Genomic DNA, 11,970 nt, shown 5'->3' on the forward strand with positions numbered 1-11,970 from the left:
TCCTCGCGTGCCCGGTTATGCCTCTAAAGCAACCCAAGCTCATCTGCCCCCACTCATCCACATCCACACACATAAACAGATAAACCATGCCAGAATCATTCCATAATCTATTCATGATATCTAAAACTCTTTTAATAAATATTTTAATGAATATGCCAGGTCCTTAGTCTGATTCAAACCTCAGAACAAAGCTGGAGTGGCTGATTGTCCACTCTAAAATTGTAGATTGGCGGTTTTGATTTGGATTGACAATGACTAGTAAACCTGACCAAGCTGAGACTGAACAGGCCAAAGGTCAGGTCCAGGTTTAGGTTTTTGCAAAAAACGGGTAGCCAAAGCTGACCATGATGTTCCCTAGCTATGATGGCACAACATCTTTTTATATTCAAAGCATCTTACAATCTGCGTGAAAGGCTCTTTACACTTTTATTAGTATATCATATTTCTTGCGCAACCCTCGTGCAATAGTTCCAAGAGTGATTTAAATATCATTCTCGGCATCATTTGCTACATACGCATGCAGATCTCCTCGCGTGCCCGGTTATGCCTCTAAAGCAACCCAAGCTCATCTGCCCCCACTCATCCACATCCACACACATAAACATAAAAATCATTCCACAATCTATATGTGATCTCTACAACTCTTCCATGTTCCTGCCAATGCGCATTTCATAATCCATATCTGCCCAAGCAACCCAAGCTCATCTACCCCCACTCATCCACATCCACACACATAAACAGACCTTCACAACTGTTTCATGTTCCTGTCAATAATCATTGTTTATCATCAACCAGATAAAAAAAAGGATTCCCCAAAAATTCAATAATCAGGCACAAGGGACACAGAAACATACAAAAAACACGTGAGAAGTCGTCAACGTCATCGTCATCCTCTCTGGTGGACAGTTGACATAGACAGCGATAAACATCAAATAGTCGTCATCGAGCTGCGCCGCCTTCTAATCTCCGTCGCGCGTTCCTCTGTCACTCAACCAGGCGGCCAGAGAAGATAGAGACGAGGCCAACGACGCATATAAACCATCCTCTCGCTCGTTCCAGCCAAGAACAATCTCTTCTTTCGCTCTCCCCCGACGTTTCTGCCAGGTTTTTCCCTTCGGTTTTGCTTCAATTCTTCTTATTCTGTTGTTTTTTTGCTTCAATTCTTCTTATTCTGTTGTTTGTTTGCTTCAATTCTTCTTCTTATGTTGTTTTTTCGCTTCAATTCTTCTCATTATGTTGTTTTCTTTGCTTCACTTCTTCTTATTCTGTTATTTTCTTTGCTTCGATTCTTCTCATTCTGTTGTTTTCTTTGCTTCACTTCGTCTACTTCTGTTGTTTTCTTTGCTTCGATTCTTCTTATTCTGTTGTTTTCTTTGGTTCGATTCTTCTTATTCTGTTGTTTTCTTTGGTTCGATTCTTCTTATTCTGTTGTTTTCTTTGCTTCGATTCTTGGGCATCCGAGGGAATTGATTCGAATTTGTTGTTCTTGGCAGGAGGAGAGGTTGGGGGAAACGAAGATGATGGGCGTGAATTCGCGGGGGGTTCATTTTCGTGCTTTCCGCGCGGAGGTTTCGCGATCGAACGGGGTGGATGAGTGCCGTGCTTTGGCGAGGAATGCGTCTTCGGCCGCTAGTGTGAAGAGGAAGGTGCGGTGTTCGTTCGTGGGGGATTTGAGGAATAGACGAGGGAATCGGATGGTTGTTGCTGCGAGCCCGCCCACGGAAGAAATGGTGATTGCCGCCGAGCCTTTGACCAAGGAGGATCTTGTTAATTATCTTTCATCGGGATGTAAACCCGTGGAAGATTGGAGGTGCGTAGTATTCATCGTTCGTTTTGGGGATTTTATCTCGAACCCGTTTCGTTTTCGAAGTTTTTCGGTATTTAGTCATCTTTTGATTTCTGAATATTTGGAAGAAGCCTTTCCTGGAGAATATTAGCATCATTAATTTATGATGTTTTTAATGAAGTTTTGGTTTGATTTTACTTTGCATTAAAATCATAACGTCATCTTCAAGCACATTTTCTTGTTTAGTTCATCATAATTTGGGCGTCATTTTACATTATCGTCACTCCTCCATTCGACTTCTTCGTTATGATGTTCCTTTTTTGAAAAAGAAAAAAATGTGGAAGATCGCCCGACAACGGTGATCAACCTGAGGCTATTAATGTAGATACAGACAATTATCGTTATGATGTTTTTTTAACAATGCATCTCTTCGTATCAGACAGATGTTGCGATCAGAAAATAATGATCACGACTGTTGAATTATTCTTTGGTGCAGGATTGGAACAGAGCACGAAAAATTTGGTTTTGAACTTTCAACCTTACGTCCAATGTCGTATGAGCAAATTTCTGCGCTACTCAATGGAATTGCAGAGAGATTTGAGTGGGAGAAAATAATGGAAGGTGAATATGTTATCGGACTAAAGCAGGTGAAGCACAAAAACTCTTCTCAATCTAGATATCTTTTGGTTCTTTAACATGTTTCTACATATCTAGTTTTCACGGACCATCTGCTCATCTCCTCCATCCCTAGATTGATATTCGTTTTGTTACCAACCTCTTAATATATATTTTTTCTTGTCCTGTTTTTTTTTTCTCCCTAATAAAATTTAAAACATCCAAATTTCCAGGGCAAACAAAACATTTCTTTGGAGCCCGGAGGTCAGTTTGAGCTGAGCGGAGCCCCGCTCGAGACTCTGCATCAAACTTGTGCGGAAGTTAATTCTCACCTCTACCAGGTAAGAAATCATCCGACGACCTGTAAAATCCCTCGAAATGCAAAAAACATAAGAAAATGACCTGTATCTTCTGTGTTCTCGTCTCACCATATTATTTTACCTCTTAAAGAATCTGTTTCATTCTTTCTCGCTCACTTTACCTTTATTTTTTTCATTTATATCTTTCCTTCTGGGTATAAATGTCTGTCATAACTGGGCTTCATGACTTGGTGAATTTTCTTTGAAAATCTTATCCATTATTTTGATGAAGAATATTATTAACAATGAAGCCGGTTCTAATGGCTGCTAGATATGACGACAACAGGAGTAATTGATTATGAAATTGATCAAGGGAATGTTTATCAGGTGAAAGCCGTAGCTGAGGAAATGGGAATTGGCTTCCTAGGAGTTGGTTTTCAGCCGAAGTGGGGACTCAAAGATATTCCTGTCATGCCTAAGGTATTGATCTCTTTATTGATAATATTCTCCTGGTGTGTATTCCAGTCAGCGCAGGGATGAATACAAAATGAAGATGCAAATGCTTTTATATGCTCAACCATGTCTCGCAGATCTTTTTACAGACATCGAATTAACTGCATGGGCTGGTGTCTGGAGAAACAGGAGTTTTTGATGTGCTCTCACCGATGAACTTGTTTGAATCTGTGTGCTCCTTTGCAATATTTATCTGTGGATATTTTTTATGTTGATTTCGTTTTATTACACTGAAGTTCCTCAAATATTATATTATACATTTGGGAGGGATACATTGCCAATCTGAGAAAACCAAGAAGCACTGATGCGATACTAAGCTTTCTTTGTTGTCTTCTTCGCATTTTTAGGATTTAATTATTCCGCAAATGTCTATGCAGGGAAGGTATGAGATTATGCGGAACTATATGCCAAAAGTAGGTTCGATGGGAATCGATATGATGTTTCGTACCTGCACAGTTCAGGTTGGAATATGAGTAATCTCAGCTATGATGCTAATTTATAATCATTCTTGGTGAATGATTATACACTTTACAACAGGTTAACCTGGATTTCAGCTCTGAATTGGATATGATCCGAAAGTTCCGTGTTGGTCTTGCGCTGCAACCAGTAAGAATCAATATTAATTCCAATTGTGTATTAATTTCATTTTTTGAAGAAATCTGTAATATTATTCCATTTGTCTGACCCCATTGTCATGGACTAGATCGTCACTGCAATATTTGCGAACTCACCTTTCACAGAAGGAAAGCCAAATGGTTTTCTCAGTATGAGAAGGTTTGCAGTTGCACGCTAATCCTTAATAATAAATTTTCTGTTATCGATTATCTCCCTTTATCTGATATGCAATTCTGTCTTTGGCTTCAGCCATGTATGGACTGATACTGACAACAATCGAGCAGGAATGCTTCCTTTTGTTTTTGACAGTTCTTTTGGGTGAGTTCTTTTTTTCTTTGCATCCTTTGCGCTATATACCTAAAAAAATACGATATCCCTGCCGCCTTTTACTATTCATAAATGTTTTACAGCGTATTCTTTAATCTGCCGGATGAGGAAATGACATATTAAGCAATTCTACTTTTTCTAGAGCATCGTGCATCGCATGGTGCCTCAAAATCTCCCTGTTTTATTTATTTAGTTGAATATATTATCATTCAGACTAATTGTTCTTCCTCTTTACCCTCAATGCAGGTTCGAGCAGTATGTGGATTATGCTCTGGACGTCCCAATGTATTTTGTATACCGAAACAAGAGATATATTGACTGCACTGGAATGTCCTTTCGGGTATTTTCGTTTATTCAATAAAAAAATAGATCAATTATTTTCGATAACATCCTCATTTCCGGAAATATTAAGTTTGAAAAAATCCTATTTCGCATAGGATTTCCTAGCTGGTAAACTTCCTCAAATTCCTGGGGAACTTCCAACTTTAAATGATTGGGAGAACCATTTGACCACCATCTTTCCGGAGGTTAGCATCACAAAGAACACTTTTATTATGATCTGATGTAGTGATTAAATGAGAGTATTTTTCGATTATTGATGAATTTGCGATTATTCCTGTGTCCCAGGTAAGGCTGAAAAGGTACCTGGAGATGAGGGGTGCAGATGGCGGACCTTGGAGGAGATTGTGCGCTTTACCTGCATTTTGGGTACGCAGCGTCTTTTTAACATTAATGGATGAATAATTCTCCGTAAAAAAGTTCATGGATGAATGACATGAACGGTCACTTTACAATGTTTCAAGGGATTCCACTGTCCAGGAGCATCTGTTATAGTTCTGTCTTAACCATAAGTTTTTTTTGAAATTTTGTCTTAACCATAAGTTTAATCGGTTATATTCCCTTGTAGGTAGGTCTGCTCTATGATGAAGTTTCTCTGCAAGCAGTGACCGACATGATATCAGACTGGACTGAGGAAGAAAGGCAGATGCTGAGGAGAAAGGTTACTAAATTCCTTATAATGTTTCCGAAGTTTCAGCTTTTTCTTCATAAATGATTAAATACCATAAGCTTCCTGAAGTAATTTTTGGAGTCAGCTTCTTGAATTTGAAATCTTGGCTTTTATCAGGTACCTGTTAGCGGCTTGAAAACATCATTCCGCGACGGGTTTGTGAAACATATTGCCGAAGATGTGCTGGCATTGTCTAAGGTATTTAAAGTAGGCGAAAACTTAGTCTCCTTCCTCCCTGAAATAGTTTTCAAGTCTTCAAGAAATAAATACTTAGTCTCATCCTTGATGATTTGGACTCTGTAGGCCGGCTTGGAAAGAAGAGGCTACAAAGAGGCTGGGTTTCTCAAGGAGGTGACCGAGATTGTCAACACAGGTAACAGATTAGTGGTTTTGAGTTATCATTTGACAGTGTTAAAGCACATCATCCTGCTTAAAGATGAATAAACAATGCCCTTGCTATCAATCAGCTTTAGCTTTTAGAACAGTTGGTAAGAGCCTGAATCTAACGGAAAGAATTACTCTTCCTCAACCTTGGATTAATTACAATGTATGTAAGGAAGACTACCATATGAATGTGTCTATTGTTGCAGGAGCAGTCATAAGTTGACTCGCATGATTTGAATATGAACTATTGTTGCAGGAGCAGTCAATCAGATCTCGTCTTGGGCATGTTCGTAGTCACTCATTGGTCTGTTTTTGATTGAGCACAAACATGTGCTTTGTTTAATAAACTGGATATATATGGCTACTAAAATATATTACAATGCCAATTAAATGATAAAAAATCGCCAGCAGTGTTTCTCCGCATATTGTCGGAGAGAATTAATCTCTGAGACCAGTGGTCATAAATCTGATCATTAGTAAGATGCCATAATTTTCTTTTTATTTTCTCTCTAAACTTTGATTTACCGTTTGTAGGAGTGACTCCCGCAGAGAAGCTACTCGAGTTGTACCATGGAAGTTGGAAGGGCAGCGTGGATCCCATTTTTGAAGAGCTGCTCTACTGAAGAGATGATACTTTTTTTTTGGAGGTCCGTGGAGGAAATACGACTTTGTTCTCACAGCCATATGAAGAACCTTCGTCTTTATCTTCCGTGTAAAAGAAAAAATTACTGTTTCTCTTGAAATAAACATGGTCACACTTTCACTCGATTGGATGAAACTGTGACCATGCATTCTTATATGACCGAGAACTTCAACTTTGCTCGTCGCATTCATCGCATTCAATTCATGATTAAACCATACCCCGTTTGTGTTTTCTCTTTAAACTACAGTTTCTCTTTTACATTTGTGCGATTTATATATCGGTGATTTTTCAGGTCTCAAATCCCGAAGTCTCTGATCAACTCCCAAATTCCTAGAATGCACCTTATCATATAACCTGGTTAATATCTACAATCTAACCATCTGACTTTTATAAACATGTGCAATATTGGTTCTTTTGTCTATAGTCGTTAAGCAGAGAGACTGACAATGTAACTGCTTGGTTTGATTGAATTTATAAACATGATATTAACATAAGTTTAGAAAAGATTTACACCCGTCCAATAGGGGAGTGGGGAAGATGAACCTGGTGGGAATTGCGGTAGGGCTTCTGCTCTGCGGTTTCTGAAAGACGCCTCAGCTCTTCTTCCAGTGAAAAGTTGGCAGAGTTGGAAAATAGAAGGCTCTGCTCGAAGGCTTCAAGGCCATGGAGAACCGCCACACAGATGGAGAAGGCCTGCAGCTTGGACAACCGTGCGTGGAAATGGACCGAGTACTGGCCATCTTCGTCTTCACTGCTGATGCTCAGCGCCGGGATCTTGTGCTTGGTTCCCTGATCAAAATCCCCAAAAATGGTATCAAAGTTCACTGTTGGTAGTTTAATTTGTGGGTTTTATGATTTAGTCATACCTGTGAGAAAAGCTTCAAGGAGAGATTGTTTCCCTTGATCTGGGTTGCATCAGAGCTCTCTAAGACTGTAATCGGGCAAGCCATGTCCCAGCCACCACAATCACAGCTGCCGCCTGATCGCCATCTGTCAAGTAAAGGCGAAGGGCCGGTTTCGCCGCCGTCATTGGGGGGTCCGTGCCGGCCAGGGGAAGTCACCGCCTTCACGTTGACATGTCGAGAGTTGGTTGGATGGCAGCCTACGAGGTCGTTGTTGCTGCATGCGTCGGCTCTAAGCTTGTCTCTCAAAGATCTGTTCCTGCCAAAGGGTATCTGAACGACAACTGCCGCAATCTCAAGGTGAGGATGTGTTTCCAGCTGCAGTGGAGAGATACTTCTGCTCTTTAGAGGGGAAGTATCTTGTAAAACAAACTCCATAATAGCGAAATTATCAAGCAAACCATTGGTCCCTAACTCAGAGCAGAAATAGCATGAGGCATGCATCTGGCCCACAACCGCCGGACGCCCGTCCCCTAAGCTACTATTAAATGTATACACCCAGTTGAGTGCGTCTGGAGGTCTCCAAGTCTTGGCACTTAGACAATTCTCTACATCCATTAGCGAGAACTCGAAGTTTGGAGAAGCAAACTGTTTTCTTACTAGCTTGAGGGTGGTGTGCAGATGAGCGGCAGAAGTTGCATTTGGTGACATTTGCCCTTTGTGGATGTATTGTGATGATTTATCCATTGATGGGTTCTTCTGAGACTTTGATTTCTTCATTGGGCTCAGCATCTTTATAATTGGGGTACCTCGGCTTTTCTGGCTTCCTGTAGATGGACTGTTGTCCTCTTGGAGTAGAGTTTTGCGTGTTCCAACCTTGGCAGAGAAGGATCTGGGTAACTTCTCATGAGCTTCTGCATAAGTTACTCGATTTTTCTCCATTTGCTTGCACGACGAGGTCTGTGCGGCAAGTGAAACCTCAGAACATGAGCTCTTCGATTTCGACTTCTCTTCCGGAAGAACTGAAAAAGTAAAGTCCAGGAAACCTCTATTGTTCTCTGCCACTGCTTGAGTATCTTCAGAAGAGCTTAAATCACACTCAATGTTTATGAAGCGCCGCGGTCTCCTCCTCTTGTGCTCACTAAGAGTCTCTTTGGACTGGCAACTTTTCGAAGACGATTTGGTAATCTTAAACGATATGAAGGAGTCAGCACTCAAATTTGATGCTTGATATCTTTCAAGCTTCTGCTGGTTCATCAGTTTTCTAATATCATAGGAGCTCTGGTAAATGGAATCTCTTTCCAGTACGCCACTGCTTTCCACCTTCACCTCGTTAAAAATGCAAGAGGGGCTTTTCGGATTAGGGCTCTTCTTTGATAATCCAAGTTCATGGCCATTCAAATGATTTGATCTTGTCTTTGGTTTTTCGTCTGGACATCTCTCACTGCTTGGGTTCTTTGCCACTCGTCCGCTTTCATGGCCTCCACTGAAGTCTACTCCCATGGAAAATGCTGGGTTGCGCCAAATGAGAAGCGCATCAGGCTCTGAAATGACTCCAGGAAACACGTCCGAGAGCATCTGTCAAAGGTTTAAAAGCTCATTCAAATAATGTAATCAAATGGTTAATCTCTTCTTCTACTGCAATTTAAAGTAATAAAAATTTAGTCAGTGACTCTAGCCGAACGCAGCAATCAATTTTCCACAGAATCCGTGTGAAGAATAAATAATCACTAAAACCATGCATTTTTAACTCTAGCTCAAGCATCTTTAATGTCAGGAGCTATCATCAACATTTAATGCTATCATTTATATCCCAGGAGCTATCATCGACATTTTGTCATCGTTGAGAGGGACTGCATGAGCCCTTGGAAGAACACACTTTAGAAAACTACTCATTAATTTTTTTATCACACACGAAAATGCCCCATATAATAATTGAAAAATATATCAGCATTAAGTAATATCAAGTGGGAATTCAGAAGAGAAATGGAACTATGCTCAGCCCTTGAACATATAAATCAGACTTTTGGTTCATTATACACCACATTATCAGAGACCTCGACCATTCTTCTCGTCCTCCAATCTACCAAATGAATCCGAACAGCTAAAGAGAACAACTGAAAGAAACACGATGGAACAATCCCACGGAAGAGGTACCTAATTCATTCCATCTTCATCAATCCAAAAATCAGGAAAAAGAAAGAAAGAAAAAATGATTACGCAGTTCAAATTCCGACCCCGAGAGGCGCCGATCACGACAGCAAAACCTACGTAGATCAACATAAAAATCGAGTTTACCAAGTGTCGCGGAAACGATCGGCGATTCCTGGCGGATCTTCTGGCAGGAGAGCTTGATCTGCGACTGGTTTTCAGGCAATTAGCGAGGGCATTGAGCAAACTTTCCTCTTGGGCGTGCTTCCTTGGCTTCTTCCTCGCTGCCCTACCCCACCAAAGTGGCTTGAAATTCCGTGATCGCAAACGCACAAAGTGCCTTTTTTTTTAATCTTCTCTCTTTGGTAAAGTAGTCTTTTCTAGTCATACTGCGCCTTATAAAGAGGCCAAGGGTAGTTGGGTCATTCCCTTTTGTTCACGTGGCAACGGCCCTTTTTTTTTTACTCTCTCTCTCTCTTCTTTTCCACTATGACTTTTATTTAAATGTTATTTCATTCAATAATATTTGAGTTGGACAGATAGGGTTTATTCACCTAAGACTGAAAGGAGATTTTTTCTTTATTTTACTATAATTATAGAACTACGAATCTTTTTTTTTCCTGGATGAGATTTATCTCCCACCATTGTATCTGCTGACGCATGAAAGTGCGTAACTTGATGGGTCTACGAGCATGAGCCTTGGGTCGGCCGTACCTGGCACCGTGTTTTTGCTTTAAAGAAAGAGTGTAACTTAAAGCATCATTAAACCTGGAAATATGATAGTATTTGTGGTGGAGAAACCTTGCAGTATAGAAGAGAGATGGCCAAATTTCCTGTGCTGCTGAAACCCTCTGGAGTGGAATTTCTAATGCATGTTGCGTAACCGTCCACATCCTACGTAAACATCAGATGCAATCAGATCAATTGAAAATACAATAGATGAATTATAAAGTAGTTTTAGTCAACTTTAATTAATCGTTGGTTTTTTAATCTTATCAGCATATATCAGGAGAAGCTCATGATATTGTGCAATGCAAAGACAAAAGAGTTAAAGAAATAAGTGAAATAAAATGGATATGATTCATTTAAATAACTGGATTAATTAATTTGATAACAATATTTAAATTTAGTTTAAAAATTATTAATGACATCACTTGGATAAAATTGGATAGAAATTCTCTTGATTGATCAGTGAATAAATAGTAATATTAGTTAATAAAAAATGTAGTCGCATACAAATAGTCACAAATAACAACCTAATTATTTTAGCAACATCACACATTTTACGTGCTTGTTATCAATATAATGATCATATATACATGTTATGATCACTTTAAGTAATTGATAATAATTTATAATGATTTTAAAAATACCACCTATTTTGTTATTCTTAAAGAAGCTTCTGATATCAAATTTATAAATAAATGAAAATTTTAGGTCACAGTGTATTTTTATGGATTTAAATTCACTTTAATATGATTTATTCTGCTCCGCCACTAGTTGCAAAGTGGTTTTTTCAGATCGTGGAGATTTTTTGCTTGCAATTAATTTTGAGTCTCCTCAATGATTATGAAAAGGTGCCATTTATGCTTTGCAATTTGAGATGCTATGATGCACCAATAACCACTGATTATTTCTCTATTTTTGTGTTCAAGGACACATGGTGAAAGGAAAAAAATTAGGGAATCAAATTTCAATAAATTCTATCATGTGATAGAAATGTGGGAAATACAAAAATAGGGATAAATTTTCATCTATGAAATCTCACATGCAGGATGTGGGCTGATGGATTAAAATTATAATTAAATCTACATAATATTATACTAAGTCACATGATGTAATGTAATTCTATGATGAGAGAAAACACATTAAAATATTTCTTGCTACCTTGACTTTACTGTCATTGTGGTCCATGAGGAAAGGCCTAAACACATTTTTACTCCATTCATCACTATATTTTTAAAGACTTCAAGGACACACATCAGCATCAGATTAAAAACTTTGAAATGCATATGTTGATACAAAATCTTTGGGGAATCAAAGGATTACACTTCCATGTTGGTGATTCATGATGTGGATCAAGGGGGAGAGAAAAATAACCAGCTTTCCATAATTCTCAAACGCAATATTGGTTCGAGACGGATTATGGGGTGAAAGTTTGAAGGTATCTTTGTCTCTCTCATGTATCCATCCATGACATACAATCTATAAATAAACCCCCTCGGTCAAACTAAAAGGCGACCTTGTATGTTGTTCTCATTTAAGTTTTCTGGAGTGAATTTCTCATTCAGAATGTCCTTTTGGTTCATTCTTGAGTCATCAAGAGTGAAAGATTGAAGCAGAAGAAAAATACCACTTGGTACTTTGGGCATGTGACAATGAGTTTACTGTGATATTCTCTCTCCTTTCCAGTCTGATTTCTTTACTCTTTTCTTTGCTCTTTACTCTTCCAAAATTTTAGAAAAAAGTCTGATTACACTTTTATAACTATTCTGTGTGCATCTACCATCCATATCTGATGTTATCAATGTTGATCATGCATGCTCTTTCTCCTCTTTGCTGCACACCAGCACTTATATTCCATTTGTTTCCATTGAAAAACAATGTGGTGTTTGACAAATAGTTGAGGTATTTATTAGAATTCCTCCTAGAAGTCCCAAACATATTTTTTTAAATTTTGGAAGATTTTGATTTGATGACTAAATATTTTCTTACCTTATTAGAATTATGTTTGATTTTTATTCTCTAGTTTGATTGAATTAAATCATATTTGATTCGTAAGAATA

The 11,970-nt window shown here is 38.8% G+C and overlaps 2 protein-coding genes across 2 annotated transcripts; one reads left to right on the forward strand and one right to left on the reverse strand.

Moving 5' to 3' along the window:
• The first annotated feature begins 943 nt into the window (after positions 1–943).
• Positions 944–6,406, forward strand: GSH1 (glutamate-cysteine ligase). Its single transcript, XM_078571378.1, has 16 exons — positions 944–1,104; positions 1,494–1,810; positions 2,283–2,433; positions 2,635–2,742; positions 3,088–3,180; positions 3,591–3,674; positions 3,751–3,819; positions 3,917–3,987; positions 4,078–4,146; positions 4,402–4,495; positions 4,593–4,682; positions 4,783–4,863; positions 5,063–5,155; positions 5,282–5,362; positions 5,468–5,537; positions 6,083–6,406. Exons 2-16 carry the CDS (start codon positions 1,518–1,520, stop codon positions 6,169–6,171), a joined length of 1,536 nt encoding a protein of 511 aa, XP_078427504.1. The 5' UTR covers positions 944–1,104; positions 1,494–1,517; the 3' UTR covers positions 6,172–6,406.
• A 226-nt stretch (positions 6,407–6,632) lies between these two features.
• On the reverse strand, positions 6,633–9,564 carry LOC144700011 (uncharacterized). Its single transcript, XM_078571377.1, has 3 exons — positions 9,332–9,564; positions 7,058–8,611; positions 6,633–6,980 (listed from the first exon to the last, which is right to left on the reverse strand). Exons 2-3 carry the CDS (start codon positions 8,609–8,611, stop codon positions 6,699–6,701), a joined length of 1,836 nt encoding a protein of 611 aa, XP_078427503.1. The 5' UTR covers positions 9,332–9,564; the 3' UTR covers positions 6,633–6,698.
• Positions 9,565–11,970: the final 2,406 nt, after the last annotated feature.

Source organism: Wolffia australiana, chromosome 2 (genome assembly GCF_029677425.1).
Source record: "Wolffia australiana isolate 7733 chromosome 2, ASM2967742v1".
Lineage (NCBI taxonomy): Eukaryota > Viridiplantae > Streptophyta > Magnoliopsida > Alismatales > Araceae > Wolffia > Wolffia australiana.